The sequence below is a fragment of the Drosophila simulans genome, chromosome X, assembly GCF_016746395.2.
Source record: "Drosophila simulans strain w501 chromosome X, Prin_Dsim_3.1, whole genome shotgun sequence".
Classification (NCBI taxonomy): domain Eukaryota; kingdom Metazoa; phylum Arthropoda; class Insecta; order Diptera; family Drosophilidae; genus Drosophila; species Drosophila simulans.
This window is the reverse complement of record NC_052525.2, coordinates 13,115,344-13,134,422: the sequence shown is the minus strand read 5'-3', so window position 1 is coordinate 13,134,422 and position 19,079 is coordinate 13,115,344. Positions and strand designations below refer to the sequence as shown.

The window sequence follows — 19,079 nt, the reverse complement described above, 5'->3', positions numbered from 1 at the left end:
AAATTATGTAGACATAGGTGCTACACAAATGAGGAAGGTGAGAAAATCTGTTCGACTCTTGGCTCTTGGGTACAAAAAAGGAAAATAAAACACCCACGCGATCCGCACCCTTTTGGCCTAACCTTGGCTGGCAATCAAACAAAGAGGCAAACATTTATTGTTGGGCTTGCGGAACGCGCCTACTACCTGCAAGTAGAGCCACCAAAGCGGGAACCCGCAGAACGGATCCCGCCAAATGGGCTTTACCTGGCACGGCTGCAGATAAGGCAGATACACGGTTTGGGATCGGAAACGGTGGTGGGTGGGAGATGATACGCGGCGATACGCGCCCATTGTTTCCAAGCAGCTAAACTGTCGTCTCATTACAGAGCAGATACAGATACAGATACAGAAACATATGCAGACACAGATACTAAAGATACAGATACTAAAGATACTGCGGATAAATGGATACGTTAACGATATGACAATCGGAGCCAGCCTAAAGTCACTTTCGTCTATCTAGGATGATACACCAGAAGCAGACACCCAGACTTTGCACCCAATTGGCTGGCAGAAAAGAATAAGGTGACTTTAATTCAATTCTCAGCTCAGAAGATCTGGGCGAGGTTGGCGTAAAGAATCAACCTGAATAGTTAAACACAGATGTTGTTGCCTCGGGAATTTGCAAGTTCTATAATTAAACGCAGACTCCTACGGACGGAATAACAGCTTCGTAGAGAGGTGAATCCAAAACAGATTGTCAATAAAAACAATAAATTAAGTGTATTGAACCCAGCCCACTGTGACCCACTGTGCTCCCCCACTCCCCACTTGTACATCCTTCGCTACTGTGAAAGATGAGCTCCTGCCGGTCAAGTGGTTCGAAAACCATGTCATAGCGGAAATGAGAACCCAAGAAGTCGGGCCAATTTGTTCGATTGAAAGTAGATAGTAGTGGGTACTTTAAAATGTCACACATCTTTAATCGAAATGTTCAATTACTTTGAAAAGGCATATTTTGTTTAGATCGCTTGACGAGCACTTCTTCTCCCTGCTGATCTCATTTTTTGGTCACCATCCGCAATCCAATTAGCGGGCTGGTCAAGTGGTTCGGCGTTTGATTGAAATGCCTGCGTCTGTTGGCTATAGTTTTACTGTTTTGCCAGTAATCTTATCGCTCCGCCAAACTTGGCAACTGGCGAAAAGCGTTAAACAAGAACCGACAACCGACCAAGAAGTAAACCCGATATGGAGGAGTATGAAATTGAATCACCGGCGACAACTGGCGCCTCTCGCGTAATCGGAGATTGGGGAGCTCGACATTTCAGCTTGGATGTTTGGATCTTTTGGGGCTGGCTAGAACTGGCTAGGAAATACCGGCCTGGAACACCCATCCATATCGATAATGACATGTTATCAGAGAGCGGAGGCGCAACAAGAGATTTGTTTTTTTTTTTTTTATTCATTCGTCTAAACAACCGTGGCGTGTTTGCCGATAAGCCAGCCATTAGCATTGGATGTTGGGATAGTACAATTAAGGCGATGTCTGGATTTCGGATATATGTTTTGTACATACGTAATTGTCCATAAATCGTCCAAATTGGCAAATAAAAAACGTCCAACTCTTGTTGTCAGCTGGCAATTCCAGCAAAGTCTATCTATCTATCGCAAAACCCTTGGCAAGATATTAGAAACTCATAATTTTTTGAGAAACGAATGGGTATCTTTATGGGGCAACTATAAAATTGATACAACAACAACAGAATTTTTGGGAACTAATCAAACATTCATTGAATATGAACAATGAGTAGGCAGAATGTAAGCATAAGATTTAGGCGAACTTTTCTTATGCAAGTATCTGAAGGATACCTTCTATTTCATATCTCTTTACACATCCTTACCGAAATTACTTTTGTAATGATGCTGATAGGCTTGGAAATTTGTGTTGTTGTTGCCGCCATTGTTGCTATTGTTGTGATGGGCATAGTGATGGCCACTGTTGTTGCCATTGTTGTTGTGGCCACCCCCATTATTATTATTACTATTATTATTATTGTTATTGTTGCTGTTGTTATTATTGTGGTGGCTCAGATTATGCATTTTAGATGGAATCCGATAACCGGACTCGTAATGTTTATACTGATTGTAGGTGAATCGCATTTTGATTGAATTTTCACTGGACTCTTTAATTAACTTTAGTTTACTCTTATGGCTATTTGTGTTGCAATTAATTTATTTTCAGTTAGTGTTCCTTCACTCTTTCTACTCTCTCCTCGAGTTTCTCGTTCTCTTTTTGGGATAAGTGCTTTTAGTATATTTTATAATTATGTTTACAGGCATCGATTTTGTTGTCTTCCCTCTGACTTGTATTGTTTTTGTTGATTTGGTAAATATTGTTGGCACATTTAATTGTTTCTTTGTGTTTTAAATTAATATTTGTAATTTTGGATTGGCTTTGTACATTTGTTTGTGTGTGTTGTTGTTTTGTTTGTTGGTAAATTTGCTCTGCAGTTGCTTTAATTGTTTGTATCTACCAGCTATTTAAATAGAAAAGAAATACAACTTTAATTAAAACGCATGAGACGCGGAAAAGTTGAGAGTAAAACGCCCTAACGAAACGCGTTAAAAACAAAATTTAAAAACATTTTGCAACGCTTAGAAAACGCTCGTAAAACGCACTAAAAACGCTTCGAAAACAGGTTGAAAAATTCGTTGTTTCGTTTTTGTTTTGTTTCGGCACTTCGCTTATTTATTTATTCATATGGCCGTTTGGTTTTTTTTTTTGGTTTTTTGGGTTTTCGGTTTTTTGTTTTGTTTTTGTATTTCGTTTTTACAGCTCGATGCCAAAAACTGAATCCGACTGACCGATGTAAAAATGTTGATTTTATACACACATCTTCTTTAATAGCCGGCGCGGTTCAAAGTCCAAGCGACAAGAGCAGGCAGCAAATAAGGAGATCGCAATGGTTTAATGATCATTTTGTTGCATATTGATAATGATTATGATAATCGGGTGAGAAGTTGCATTGGACGGGGAACTTAAGTGCATTCTTTTTCCCTTTCCCCAAACTGGTTTCGTTGTCCAAGGCGCCTTGAAAAGTTGAACTCGTTTCTGTTTTCCATTTTTCTTTTTTCGATCCTTCAACAGCTTCCTGGTATCTGTCTTATTATTATTTTTTTTAATTTATATTTTTTTTTGCTACATGATCTTCCCCCCCTTTTACAGTTAGGAAAACGAGTTCCACACGATCTCGAAATTCTTCCCTGTTCTACTTGTTTGGATGCCCTTTTACTTTTCGGATAGGAATGTAAAGCCCTTTTTCAGTGGCAAGTTCCACAAGGTCTCAAGGAACTACACATTACACGCTCCAAAACTCAGAACTACATTTTATGCTGAGAATAATAATTATAATAATTAAAGATTGTAAAGAAATCTTCAACTATGAATGGTATATTCAATGCTGTGATAAGAACTAGTCTCAACAGTATTGAATACCATTTTACAACTGCTTTTCGCTCAGTGCATTTCAGATTTTTTGTACACGACTTTAACGACTAATCGAGGTGACACAGATAAGTGTGTTAGCACCGACGACCCCGCCCCTTCTTCTGTTAGCCCCACCACCGCCTCTTTTTGGGCACTGCCTTCAATGGCCTGTGGTTTCGGCATGGATTGGTCTGTACTCTGGTATTATTTTTTATTTGTTTTTTGACAATCAAATGCCAAGGCAAGTTCTTGGCTTGATTAAATGCTAATTGAAATTGTACGGTGTATTTATCAGCAATCGGTTTTTTTTTATATATGTAAGTACTGTGTCGTGTGTAATGTGTGTAGCGACTATGTAGCCGTTGGTTTTGTGAAAAATCATGATCTTGTTTCATTGACCCACATTGAACGTGTAATAAACGAGCCTCGAGTGAGCAGAACGAACTAAGCTGATCTTATCTGATCTGCGCGCAGCTCAGATTATTATTCGTTTTTAATTTACGATCAGGAAGCGTCGGGAAATCTGCGGCGAGGATGCTTACAAATTTCACGGTTCAAGAAACTAGTCTTGAAATTTGAGTTGCCTTTGTTTTCCGACAGTAACCAGCTAAATCCCTTCAAAAATCTTGCTCTTACACAAAAAACAAAAAACCCGTTTGGAAATATGCACTAATAAACTATTCAACGAAATGCATTACAAAAAGTCCCACAAAAATCGAATTGATTTGCATTAAATGATAAAACTACTTTGCTTTTAACTTTTATAAAAAAAAACCATATTTCCAGAGATCATATTTTAACAATCGACTTCGATGAGTTAATAATTTTGGCTGCCCCGAAGAAAACACTTCTTTCACCGACTTCTACGATCACTTATTATAATCATTTCTTGTTATTCTTATTTCTGCTTTGCTCATTGGCCGCATTTAAATTTGTTATAAACAAAAGTTTTTAACGCGATATTTGGTATGCGGGGACTCACAGACAGAAAGTGAATTAATTGTGTATAGAATTGTGTTGTATTTAATTTCTTTTTTGGCGCTTGGGAGATTCTAGACGGGTTCCGGTTGCCTTCGTTGTGGTCTGCGGCTCTGGGGATTTGCGACTGGAAGCGACTTACATACATATAGAGGCGCAGGGACTGTCCGCTCGTCGAATTCTGCCCCGCGGCCCAAAAGCCGATAAGATAAACCCCGAGCAACCGAAAGAAGCTATTTGGGCCTCACTCAGAAAACCAGGAACCAAAAAAAATGACAGTACTTATAGTTTAAATCAAGATTTTCAGTGAAAAAATGAACATATTAAGAAATATACATGGTTTTTATAAGAACCATGAGAATAAAACTTACTTTAAGGCAATTCAAAATTACATGAAAAACTTCAGAAAATACAAAGAAAGTAGATAAATTTGTTATATTTGTATATACATTTTTTTTTTAATTTTAAACAAAAAACTGAATTACTTTAAAGAAGAATTGCAACCTGCTAAAGTTTATATGCCTATGCCCAAGCGCCAAGAAATAAATACAACCCAATGTAAACAGGTTTGGTATAAATATATAGTTTCTTCGTTTCTAAATTTTTTCGATTTACGGTTGTTATTATTGTCTGTTCGTTTTTCTTCTATAATTGCAGATATGTGTTATTTTTTTTCGAATTCCGCGATCAGATCATTATTATTCGGCTGGTAATAAAAGGGCGCACCGCACCAGTTTTAACATTTCAAATAACGAACGTTAATTGAGCACATCACACCAGAAAAAAAAGCGGGTAGCACAAAGTGCGAATTTTCAGCACGAGTTTTGTAGCCGTAATTGTAACCGTAAGCCGTAGACCGTAGCTCCGTAAGTCGCGAAACGCAAGACCGCAAGACCGTGACCCGTAATCGGAAGAGGAAGAGCGGCGACGAGTGGCGATGCGAACACTTACGCTGAGATCGATGGACTGCGGCGGAAAAAGGTGGGCGCGCTATATAACTTTAGCGCAGACTCGAACCCGAATCCGAATCCGAACCGGAGAATTCTCTCTCTCAAGTGTCCGGTCCGGGGCGAAAAGAACGAATCGAATCGAATGATGCTGAATGAAGACGTGGTGAGCGAGAGAGCAGAGGGGTATGGGTACCGAAGAGGAGGCGGAGGAGCAGAGCTGCCCAAGAGAGAGAGCAAGAGCCGACTGAGATGGAGCAACAAGTGTACGCGTGGCCGAATGACGACAACGGGTTTAATTGATTTCGATGTGTGTGTGAGCAAGCAGAGCGCGCGCCTAGTTTCTATTTGTTGTTGTTGCTTTCCTTGTCCGCACTGATTGCAAACGCAAATTGATAAAGCAGCCACAAAGAGAGAGGACGGCAAAAGAGCGAGAGGGAGAGAGATGGAGCCGCGATATCAATATTAAAATCAAAAGATCGATCTGCAACCTGCACATTCCATCTTCATCTTTTTTCGCTTTTTTTTATGCTTCGGACCGCCGCTGCGTATGCGCACTATATTAGGGTGAACCTTATATGCATAAATGAAAATCGAGGGAACACTCATATCAGTATAATCATATCTGTATGTGTAGCTTGATTATTATTATAGAAATAGGGGACATCATGTCGTCCACATGTCGTATGTGTACTTTCGTTTGACAAAATATTCATTTTAGACTTTTGTTTTCCCAAATTTTACCTAGAGCGGTCCATCCCAAAGTGTGTAATTTCATGTTTGGCTGCTATGCGTGGCTGTTAATTAACACTAGACAGCACACGTTCGCTTTGCGGTCACTTGCAGACAGTCAGGGCCACTCTACAGAACGGAGTGCCAACATAGGTCCGCACATACAAACGCTGATAAGTGGACAAACAAACGAATGCCAGGGATTGTGCACTGGAAGAAAAGCAATCACTATGCCCTATGTTTTATATTGTTGCAAATAAAAGATACTCTTCCGAACGATTTCAAGCAACTAAGAAATCCCTTATTATTTCCGCATAAAGTTAAAATTTGTAAGCAGTTTCTTTTTTTTTCCAGTGCATTTGTGTAAATTTTTCGCTTGGGCGCGAACAACTATTTGGCAAGTGTGACCAAAAAAAGGCAAAGCCTAACACCAACAAATTTGAGTTCATTTATGGTTAATTTAATCTGATCCATTAGATGTTGTTAATTTGATTGCTGTTTGAAAAATAGAAAAATAATCTGCTGTCCCATTTTGACGCACATTTTCCTCTATGTTTCTTGTCATCTCCGGGCCTTAAATGCTATTAAAATCTCGTGTGCAGCTATAACGGTGAATTTTTTTCTTTTCGAAATTCGTTTGCCCCAAATTTGGTCACACCACAGTCACGCGTAACGAGGGGGGTTGGTGGGGTGTCGCTTTGGCCCCACATGTCAAGTGGCCCAGCTGAGCGTGAGCTTGAGCGTAGCGGACAGCTGTAAAGAGAGCGAGCGCTCTCATTTTCCGAATGTATGCGAAGCACTCACGAAGCGAAACGACAAGATCGTGCCAACAACAATAACAGTATCAGCAATGGCGTTAATTTCTTATTGGTTGACGATGGCCGAACAGTGGTACGAAATAAAACAGAGCGGCAATAATATAAATGATTTTGAAGGTCTTTGATTAAAACTGTTAGTGGTGTAATTAAGCACTAAGTTATAACTTTAGAAATGGTGTTATTGTGTACCAAATTCCTAATCGGCTGGAATGTTTCTCCTACATTTTGGTTTTAGCACGCTCTAGCCCACTGTGCCAAAGCAAAAGTGTTGATAAAAGCTAGCAACAACTATAACAGTAACAAAACAAACACAGCATACAACACATGTAAATTGTTAACGCCGACGTCACCATGAAAGGCAGCGCAGTCGCAGTCAACAGCGGCAGAGGCAGCGGCTCTTGGCAGAGCAAAGAGAGCACGCGCACACCTCAAACCGTGTTATTAAAACAAGAACAACAACTACAGTAACCACAACAACAACTAATGATGATAGTTTTTTTTTTTTTAATTTTGACATTTTTCGGCTTAGCATTGAAAATGATCGAGGGGAGGGGGACCAGCCAGAGGAGGTGGGGTAGGGGGAAAAGTGGGAGCGTGTATGCGAAGGTAACATGAAAATAGAGCCAAACACACACACACACTCACGCATACGCACCTAATAATGCGCATACGCAGCGTTGACGCCCATTTTTTATGCGCGTTATCAAAGAAAATACATAATAAAAACCTGAATATTTACTTTTGGCGCTTCCTTTTCACTGGGAGGGATAAGACAAATGTAGACGATCAAAACAAAACAATTAATATGTAATTAAGTAATGGCAATAAAGCAATTTGTTCACTTCGCAAAACGAACCAATTCGAACGAAACTCAAAGCAATATTATGGATGGGACTAGGCAATAACATAAAATCTATTCCACACCATGTTTTCACACCTCCAAAATGAATTCTAGATTCTGTAGATTCGATTGGGGATGATAGATAGCTAGAGCACTAATCGATCCCAAATCGCAGTGCGTAAGCAGCTTAGCTCGATTCGCGATTAAATTGAATTAATAACTAACATATTTAATGGCCATCGCGCACATTTGTCACTCGGCGATGTATAATTTATAACATTTTGTTCGTTGACAGTATAGCTCCCCTCGCAAACCCCCGATGGTCCCGAAAAAATGATGATTACATCTCGTGTATTTGCTGATTGTTGTGTTCGCTGATTGTTGTTGCTGTTCCGATGAATGTATTATATTATACCCTACTTTTAGTGCGTGGCGACCTTAGCAATGAACACAGCCAGGCACCAACAACAAGAACAACGATAATAAACCAACAACCACATACAATAAATATACTCGCGTATTTGTCAAGGTTCAAGGTTACAACCTGCACTTATTAATACGGTTTATTGTACTTTTGTTTCATCACCTGCATCAGTAGTTTCAGTAGTACAACCAACAAAAACAACTACGCGGCAGCCACAACGACAAAACAAAACAACTACAACATTAGCTACTTGACCTGCAGGAGCAATTGGCTTCTATAATTATTTATACGATGTTTCATTTGTTTCGGAATTTTACCAGTTTCCGAAGTTGCAACGACAAAAAATATACATATAGGCGAAATAAAGTACCAGGGGTACAGTAATAGCCGGAAAACTGTACTTCATCGTGAAGGAGTTTGCAGTTTATCTACAAAGTAGAATTCTAAGCACTTCCGTGAAGTATATAGAAATAATAAATAAAAATATTTATTTATTTGGTTTGTACTATATAAGAAACTGTTAACAGTTCGAAGTGATGCTTTAGCATACATTCCTTCTACCATTTGGCCATTTTTCCCCACGACCTTACAACCACGAACCGCACTGTCTGGGCCGGCACATATTTAATTTGATTTGACTTCGCGCTTCGATTTGTTTCGATTGGCACTCTAATTAGTATAGCTACAAAAATTGCCAAATTATTTTCAATCATTTGTCTCCGCATTCCTGTTTTTTGCGTCTCGTTTCAAATTCTGAATTAGCCAATGGGAAATCGGCCAAAACAGATCTCGATATAAGACATTTACTTTCCGCCGGAGGCGACGGACCGAAAAAAAAATAAAAAATATTTTCACATCCAACGGATGCTGTACATTATGTGATATATCGCTATACATACGTAGCCCAATATCTTAATCATGTTAAATGCCTAATCACGATCTCGGACGATTTATTTCGTATCGATTAACGCGATTCCTCCTCTCCATTTCCCTTTTATCTCCACCTATCCAAATCCCTTCTGACTGGCGACGCCACGAATAAACGCTAACCACAAAGGTAAACAAAAGAAGAGGAAAAAGCGTACAAAAAGCGTTTCAACCTTTTTTGGTCAAGTTTTTTGGTTAAAGAATTTTTCTACAGCGCTACGATGTTGTTTTCAAGCAAAAAGTTTGGCTATTAGTTGTATTATATTATCACAATTTAACTAAATAAAAGTGTGTGTTTTTTTGTCTCGCAGTAAAAAGAACATTTAAATTGAAAACCTTCGAAATGAAAATATCAAACAAATGAAAATATGCTTGCTTTTGCAGTTGGACGCATTTTTGCGGGATAAACCAACAATTGTTAACAAATCTTTTTTACATTTTCGGTAAACAATTTTAGTGTTTTGTACAGCAATAAAAACAAAAAAAAAAAAAAAACGAAACACCAGACACGAAATGTTATTGAAAACGTTTTGCGTATGGCGCTTTTTTACGGCGGCTGCTGATCGTAAAAAAGTTAAATCAACAGACAGAAAAACTCGCAAAAATCAAATTGTTATTCCCCTGTTGCACGTACAACAATTGGTAAAAACAATAACAACGCCACTGAACTTCAAAAGACACACAAAAACAACAATCAAGGAAAAAGAGTTTTTAGTGCTTCTTTTCGCGTCGTTCCATTGTTGTATTGTTTAATTAATTTGCTTAAATTTGTTGTAATTGCCTTGCTGACGCTACATTTTGATTTAATTATAGCACTAAGCAAAAGCAGTAGAAAATATCACGCATACGCCGCATTGGCCGTCCGGCCATCTCAGCTGTTAAACGCATGCTCACTTAACAGCGGCCGCACGGCAGTAACAGCCACGTTAACGTTAACAGTAGCCGGCTGTTTATATAAACGATAGATGATAAATGACAAATGCTCGTTGTACTACTAATGACCGTTTATCGCAGTCTTGCCAATCGGATTAGATGCGATTCGTATCGATGGGCAATTTCAATATTTACGGAAATCCTTCGGAAACACTTAAAACATAAACAGGCTGCTTAATCAAAGGTTTAAACAATTGATAACAGTACAATTTGAGCTGATAACTTCAGTTCAATCGCAGACATACACTTGAACTTGTGTAACTCCCAAAAACTAAACCCTGAACACCTGCTTCACATGATCAACACACACGCACACACACACACATTGCTTGAAAGAAAAGATTTGAATTGAAATAAGATTGTCGTTTGTTTCGTATGCCTATAAAAAACGAATATTAATAGAAACTGAAGACCGCATCTCTGGCCAATTAAAAAGAATCACAGCACATTATTAAAAGGCCATGAAGGAGCAGCACTTGAGAACCCCTGATCTTTAGTTCCTTCCATGTTCCATGTTCCATGTTCGATGTTCGGATTCGAATTAATCTCTTCTGCTTCTTCTTGCACTTAATGGGAATTATTGCGCGTGTCTTCTAATCGCCAGTTTCTTTTCATAGATTATGCAAACGCGCTCTTGGACACAGGCAGCGCGATAAGGGCGGGGAATTATGGCGGGGGGAATTGGGGGAACCACCAAGCCACCAAGCCACCATATCATATCATATCAGCATTACCATCATCATAGCGAAAACTGAGAGATCGCCGACTAATTCCCAATGCCATACCCCCAACATTGAAGGCGCGCGAGAGAGAGAGAGTGAGAGAGAGTGGGAGAGAGAGGGAGAGAGATTGGCGAATTTGATAAGCGCTCTGCTCGAGTTTCGCTCATATTTTCATTTATTCATATAACGAACTTCCGGGGGATCTATGTTTATTTTCGGCGACCATACCGATGTACCTGCGTCGTCTATGGATGTTGTGGGTGGGTGGTTGGGTTGTTGGGTGTTTGGTTGTTTGGTTGTTTCTTTTGGCATCACGTGGATGGCCAGGGGTTTGATAACAGGTTCCATGACAACAACTTGTCCCTGATTTGGTATTTTGGCCCCAGCAGCAGCGGGAGGAAATGGTTGATTGTCGTGGCCTCACCACTTTAAAGCATATGTAAATGGACCACGCCCACTAGACTTCAAAGAGATGGAGGTGAAGAGCGAACGGTAATAGCAACAATGCAAAATATACAATTTGCATTTGCGCGTTAAATTGATTAGCATACCGTCTAGTTGCGGGGATTCACCAAAGATCAATTAAAGATAGGCGTTGTTGTAAAGGCTCGATATTAATTTACTATGTAATTTATCATATTGTCAAGTTGGGAAGTTTGGAAACATTTAATTAAAGCCGAAGCACTTCATTCGAAATATAATATTATATAATGTTCAATAAGCTGATTGGTCAGCATTATTCTACATATTTAAATGCAGTAAAAACGATTGGGTTAGCAAAAGAATACATTTTACATACATATATGTTTGGTTAATAATACATTTACTGACTTGCGGTCAAAAAAGAGGGTAAATGCAAAACTAACGCGATTCGACTGAATTTTAGATCCTATATCTTGCGTAGGGAGTGTGAGTTCTCTTCTCGGCGATAGAAAAATGAAAAATAAAGAGAATGGATCGAGAAAAATGTCTCTAAAACGAAGAGTAAATTAATCAAGAACTGAATAAATTGCTGTTAATTGATGTATTTGTGTTTGGTTTGCTTGTCGTGCGTTTTCATCAATTCATAGCACCGAGTGGATGACTAAACTTCCCAGCAATGTCACGAAATGCGCTAAATAATACATTTCTCCAGCCCCTCTTTTTGCCCTAGTGTTTTCTATATCTCAGTTTAGATGTTCTTCTTCTATTCACACAGCCTTCAAATCTTTCATCCAAGTAGTCTTATTCGTACATTGTTCTCCCACTGCGGATTCTCTGCTTTTTTTTTACCAGCTTTTTTGTGTTTTTGTTTTTGGACGCTGGGCGATTTATTATTGTTTTTGTTTACACACATCACCATATAATTCTCAACTTGAGTTCGCCCGAAAAATAGCAACAATAATGGAATATAGCCAGAAATCGATGCGAACGGCAGAGTAATGAGAGTAGCCAGCATAATTTGTGGAGCACATATTTCTTGCATTCTTGCAAAAAATAAAATTAAAAGCAATACCAAAATACATATGTATGTGTATGTATGCGCCGGCGTTTTATGAATATTCAAATTATGGATTGTATAAGACAGCAGGAACAATAAAGGAAGCTCTAATTTGTTTATGAATGGCCGTTTTATTTGATTTCATGAATGAAAACCAGCGCAGTTTCTAAAACATTCAAGAGATGAACCCGGCGCAGATAGATTGTCGAAAGCAATTACGGAACAATCAAAGCCGAAGAAAGTGCAGAAACAAATCGTTGGAATGATAAGAAATGAGCCCGAAGAATTGGCGAGGGAAGAAATGGTGAGCAGATAGCGGGCAGCGAGCGCGTCAGAAAACGCGGACAACTGAGGCACGCGCACGTCACGTGACTTGGGCCAAAACAAAAAGCCAGCAATCAGAATCAGCAAAAACAAAAAATAATACAATATAATATAATAAACAACAACAGTAGCTAGCGGCCAGCCACTCACAAACGACCTAAACATATACGTACATATGTACATATGTATGCATGTATGTACATATGTATGTGTACACTTTTCAAGATGCTGAACTGTGCTCAATCGCGATCCTCAATCAAAAACCGACATCATCGAAGCGCCAAAGCAAATCGCAGTGTTCGTCATAGCTGCTGGCTGTATCGCATGTACATATTCGTTTTCTCACTTCTCGACAGCAATTTTCATAGAATTCGTAATCGTACCTCGTAAGTGTTTGTACATACAAACATACATGCATATGTACATTTGTATGTATATTTGGCAGTGCCGAAAAATCGAGAGAATCGCGAGACAGCCGCCAAGCGAAAAGTAAACAAAATCTTATCAGACACCGCTCACGCCCAGCTCATAAAAGATACGATAGGCGGTGATCACATATGTACATATGTACAAATGTGTACATTAGACGTCTGCGCTCGCGAATTTCACAATACAAAGCGAAAAAGCAACAAAAACACGCTCAGCCACAAAGTAGTATGTATGCCAACGACCTGTGAATGCCCTGCGGTTTCAAAGATCATCCACTGGACTCGTAGAGCATGCGAAAAAGCCAGACAACAGCGTATTTCCTTATATAAACGTGATCAGAGGTGTATGGAATCTTCTAAGCTGAGCTTACAACATGAAACTATATTTAGTCTGGTTAATATTGAATTGAATTGTCTCGATCTTCGGCAGTTCGAAATGTTTATATTTCCAAAGTCATAATTTTAACTTGCTATACCCCATAAGTAAGTAACGACAATACTCTTGCCCTTATTGCAGGGTATTCTTAAGTCAACCTTGACCACTTACATTACCGAAAACGACTAGACCGACGGCGATCGCTAAGCTGTGCGTCTGCGATTTGCCTTGCCAAAAAAAAAAAAAAAATAAAAAAAAATTAAATAAATAAAGTAATTGCAAGACTTTTGTCTGATCGCTTCGGGCATGGTATGGTATATGGTATGGTCGGGGTCTTGATGGGTTTTGGTTTTGGGTTCTCCGATCGTTAAAACCCCGCCGCAGACTGCGTGGAAGAGGAAGCAGAAATCGTCATCAAAATGCGAACGGCGAATACTCGTACGAATGCGAACTACTTTTGCGATCTGATGTGATCTGGTTTGATTCGGATTGGTTTGCCCCCGTCGAGTCGGAATCCCTATTATCTCGCAGACAGACTAAATAGTAATAGTAGTGCGGCTGTAAGTGAAGCCTTAGCCCTACTCTATCTAACTCTATCTAGCACCACCAGCCCCCCGCGTGGGTTTTTCGATTCGAAAACCCCCGCACTTCCCAAAACGGGTGCTACACGTGCCGCGTCGCCGCCAGAGGTCGCCAGCACAAAGCCCCCACTCAAGGTAGAGCATAAATTCTAATAATCTCTTACATAAAACGATAAATACAAAAGGCAAATATTTACGCAATAGAGGAACACAGCGGTCAGGGGAATTCGAACATACGAAATACAAGATACAAAATACGAATACGAAAAAATAGTTCAGTTCAAACAGGTAAGTTTCGTTTGGGTCTCTCGCTATTTGTTCTTTATCTCTGCGATTCTGTTTTCTGCTGACCCCGGATGATAAGATCTTTTTGGGTGTTCTATTTGCTACCGGTATACAGAGATGGAGTCTCGGGGTTTATGGGATGGTAAAAGGTATATTCATATTCGACAATCTTCACACTTTAATCATTTAACCATAAATCTAAGAAAAGGTTATGCGGTATATTCGATTTCAACTATAATCTATCCGTTTTCCAACACTTTTCGCGCAAAGCCAGGCACTGCAATTCGATAAATCCCCGTATTTAGCGGTATCGACTTTACGTGAGTTTTTCATAACCAGCTATGCAAATGTTATGATAGTGTTATTTAGACAGTTTGAGTCCATTCATATTCAAATTAAGCCATTTTCGGCTCATGTGAGGATCGCCATAGGGCCGGAAAACTCGTCTGAAGCGGCTCTAAGTTGTTTTTCAATTGTGTTACTTTTTTAAAGACCCCTTTTCATTGTTATTGTTATTATTATTATTATTAGTTTATTTTCTTTTTTAATTGTGTTACCCTTTTCTGTTGAATGGGTATGAAAAACGTTCGTTTAGCACTTAAATAATGAAAGTAAATAGGCAAACAAAGATTTCAAATGCGTTTCTGGCTCAGTGTCGCCACCCGCACAACAAGGCAAACACCCATTCTACACCCATCTACAGCCATCTCGCTCCAACTTCAATTAGAGTCGATGGACCAAGACCGCCCCCACACTCACACACACGCACAGCCAGGCAACAGGGCTAGAAAATAACATAAAATACAAACCCATCTCGCACACTCCCCCACTTGATATTTGCCGAAGGCTGTGCGTTGGGACCCCTCCCCAATTTTCTATTATATTTGGTGGGGCTCGTCAACCAAAACAGAAAACGCCAAGACGACAACAAGCCGCACAGCCAATGTACACAAATAATTTGGATGATTTGTGTCTGTGTCCAAAGTGCAAAAAAGTCCGAAACGCAGGAGAAAAGAAAAGATTCGTACGCGAAATTCAGGTATATTATCAGGTATACGAGTATCTCGCAGGTGAGAATCGGCGATGATTGCGGCATTTCCGTATTTTCTCTTTTCGCTAACAAAACACTAGTTTATTGTGATGTTGTTGTCTTCTTTTTGTAGGCAAACAAAAACAATCAAGTGTTAAAAATTAAAAAAAAAAAAATGACTTTTGGTTAAATAAAATCGTAGGTTTAACTTGAATATACTAATTTAAGATACAAGATATATACTCATTTGTAATTACATTTTTATCTCAAACCATAATAGAAACAAAATTCTAAAAATACTACGTAACCTGCAAGTGAAATTCCCCGTTCAATTTTTTTTTTTTTTTTTTTTGGTGAAACAACGAGAATGCCGTTTAGTCACGTTCAAGATACTGATTTTACAAAAGTCGAGAGAGATAAACAAACATTAGGCAAAAGGTACAATATACATACAACACCGAGCCGGGCCTTTTTTGATTATAACGAACGCTGCAAGTTATCATTTCTACTTCATTTCGCATTTTTTCTTGCCGAGTAATATGTACCTCGTATTTTTTTTTTTTTTTTTTCACCCATTTTGGTTTCGACAATGTGAATGACACACGACAAGGGTTCAAGGCCAAGGCATTTTGAATAGACAACAACAGCAGAATATTACAGATATTGGCAATAAAACACTGATGGAGATATATGTTTGCATACCCAATGAGAGAAAGTATTATTATTACAGCCTACGAAAGGCACTTAGTTATATGAGTTAGTCAACTTTAAAGTGGCATTGGGTTTTCATAAAAAAATACACAATAAAAAGAAAATCTCCTACGATGATCGTCAAATCGTAACTTTTAGCGAAATTACTCAATTTGGCAAATAGAAACTTGGTGAAATTCAAGACCTACATTGCGAAGTAATAAATGGCTTGAATCGCATCGAATCCCGGCTTTACATCTCGATGCGTTCCATCGGCTCCATTGGCGTTGATTATAATAATTCATAAATTAATAAATTAATAAACGTTCGCGGCGCAGTGTCGATTGGTGCCAGTTGCTGACGTCACGGCCAAGACAATTGATTTGGGCTGATATATCCATGCCTTCGCTTGGAGTGCCAGAAAAATCGCAGTGAAAATAAAACCGCAACTCAAATATCGACAGTCGGGGTCTTTAGCCTGACAGCGTTTTATCAAAGGGTTAAACTGCTCAAAATGCGGTCAATACGAATTGGAAAAAAAAATCAACCCCAACTGTGCGGACTTTTAAATGCCCTGAACGGAAATAGTGAATAGTTCTAGTTATGAAACTATAAGTATATACGATGATTAACTATTTAGTTTTAGCGAAATATCTTTTCAATTATGGAACATTCTAGTGTCAGCGAGGGAATTCATATTTGTTATTACACAAATAATTATACCCAACTAACCGTGTAACTTTTCATTATGATTCATATTCCAAGTTAGTTAGCTAGTTAGTGGAATCAACTACGAACTTTTCCAAATAATGAATGATCAGGTGGTTATTTTCGTCCCTCTGGCTATTGAGTCATTCATGAATAAACGATATGAATAAAACGGGCTGGAAGATCATTTATCACGACTGGTATTTCCACGGATCAGCATCGAAACGATATGATCGCGAAACGCACTGTATCTGCGCTAGACTTCCAATTTACAATTACCGACCTGCATAACAAATAAATTGCTAACGCTAATTTCCATTCCGGCGGGGCGGCCCACTCTGCTTGCGAAACTCCCCACCTCATCTCACCTGGATGCCCGCGACTCCTCGTCCAGTTCACCTGCCCCGTCCTCATCTTTATCTTCTCACCCTCGGATGCATTTCGAAACCGGCTGTCGGACGAGGGGACTCACCTGAATGACGACAGCAGAACCACGTTGTCGTCGTACGTCACAACAAAAGCCGGAGAAAAGTTTTTCACTCCACGGCATTTCCGGACAACCCCAATGCACTCGAAAAAACAAGTACAATGTTCAGAACACAGAGGATCATTTTCTTGTGATTTCAAATTGATAAATGCGAGTATCTAGTATCTAATAGTTGTGTTCTAACTCTTTTCAAAGATCTTAAACCAAAAATATTTTAATCCTATATAGTAAATATTTCTTTCAGTGATCTTTTGAGCCAATTGTGTTTTGCAATAGTCGATGGCGATAGCGGGTCGCTGAAGGGCCAAGGAAAGGGCCATGTGGAATCAAATGGGAAGCCGGCTTCTGGACTAGATCAATTTTCCAAGAAACGCTTGCGTTTTGACCTTAGACAATTGTTGGCTCGCGTTTCCCTGCTGCTCATTGCAGTGGAATAATCTAGCAACGTAATGGAATTTAATGCCATATCGAATGACAACAATGGAGCGGAGAATTTTAGATGAATGATCATGGAGTAGGTTGGTTATCCAATCCGCACGAACGAATGCATGAATGAAAACATCCAAAGAAGATACATTCGTTCATTCATAGGTTCTTAAATATATACACACCATATATGTATTAATATCTACAAATATTTTAAATTAAACGCATCAAGATTGAAAATCCAAACTGAATTTATGTTCGATTGTGCGACTCCTCATATGAAAATAACAAAATGTTCTCTCCTCCTCCCCAGTGAGCAATTATTAATGCAGAATGCAAATTCAAAGCACTCATTTAATTACTGCATATCGCATGTGTGCATATGTACACACATATATTCCATGAATTGGGCCAATCATTCAGCTGCATTAATATTGTTCTCACGGCCGTTCAGTTGTTTCACTTATTTATTTCATTTACTGAGAATTAATTGTGAAATGCAGCTGGCGAGGGGAGTACAATATTTCGAGCCTCAAAAGTCCTGTAGATGACGCATTCTTCGGCAATTTCAATCAATATCCGGGGACACAATACGGTCCCACTAATTTCGATTTGCTTTGGATCAAAAATTATGCCCCCATAAACGCTCTGATTGCATTTTATTGTCTCCTGTTTGTCGCCGTGCTTTAATGAAAGCACACACAAAAGCAAACAGAAAGCCCCAAAAAACCTGGCAAAAAAAAAAAATCATTTAATGGGGGCATATATAAATTTCGGAGCGGACTTATCGGCCGACAGGCATTACAATATCTTTATTTCGATTTTTCACTTGGCTGGCAAAGGTTGGTTATTTTTTTTTTTGTTGTTGTTGTCAGGTAATCATAAAAGCCAAACCGAAGAAATTCAGGTGGAGCCATAAAAGAGGTTGGTGAGATTTGGCAATCAATAATGATAGTAATTTAACTTAATAGTTTTGGCGCCCTCTATCAAATTCTATATCGTGTTTTTGAAAAAAAAAAGAAACTTATTTGGATACTTATTGAAAATTGTAACTTAAAAATTGATGAAAAATTTTTGAATTGCGGAGACCGCAGTTTTTTTTGTTCAAAATGTTGTTAACAAATTCCTAATAAATACGCATGAAAGGAATGTTGTTTTTACTTCCTGCTCTGCTTAGTCAACAAACCATTTCTTTAATAACATCAATCAACAAAACGTGATGCTCTCGCCAAAAAAAAAATTTAATCATTTTGTTTTGAACGAAAAGTTTATTTGAATGATGCATCGACATCGGGCAAGTGATGAACTTGCTCCACCTGCTCCCACCCATTCCTATAGATATGTATCTCCCAATCATATCGTATGTATATAAATATATGTATTTATGTACATATATGCGTGTTAGCGTCGCAATAAGAAAATAATTGAGGTGGGTTCGCAAAAAATGATCAAATGATTCATATTCATCGACTT

At 38.9% G+C, this 19,079-nt stretch overlaps 1 protein-coding gene across 7 annotated transcripts in view; it reads right to left on the bottom strand.

The window, feature by feature from the left end:
* Positions 1 to 19,079, bottom strand: part of LOC6725877 (putative uncharacterized protein DDB_G0289263) — a 37,758-nt gene that overhangs the window by 14,787 nt on the left and 3,892 nt on the right. The window contains exons 1-2 of one of the 7 annotated variants that reach the window (XM_039296957.2): positions 5,399 to 5,542; positions 1,884 to 2,544 (exon numbers count right to left, since the gene is read on the bottom strand). The exons of 2 other annotated variants lie outside the window; for them this stretch is intronic. In XM_039296957.2, the coding sequence (XP_039152891.1) occupies positions 1,884 to 2,142 (259 nt within the window). In that variant the 5' untranslated portion in view covers positions 2,143 to 2,544; positions 5,399 to 5,542. Of the gene's footprint in view, positions 1 to 1,883; positions 2,545 to 5,398; positions 5,543 to 19,079 lie in introns of those variants that run through there. 4 more of the 7 variants (XM_039296958.2, XM_039296963.2, XM_039296959.2 and 1 more) reach the window with 4 other exon arrangements.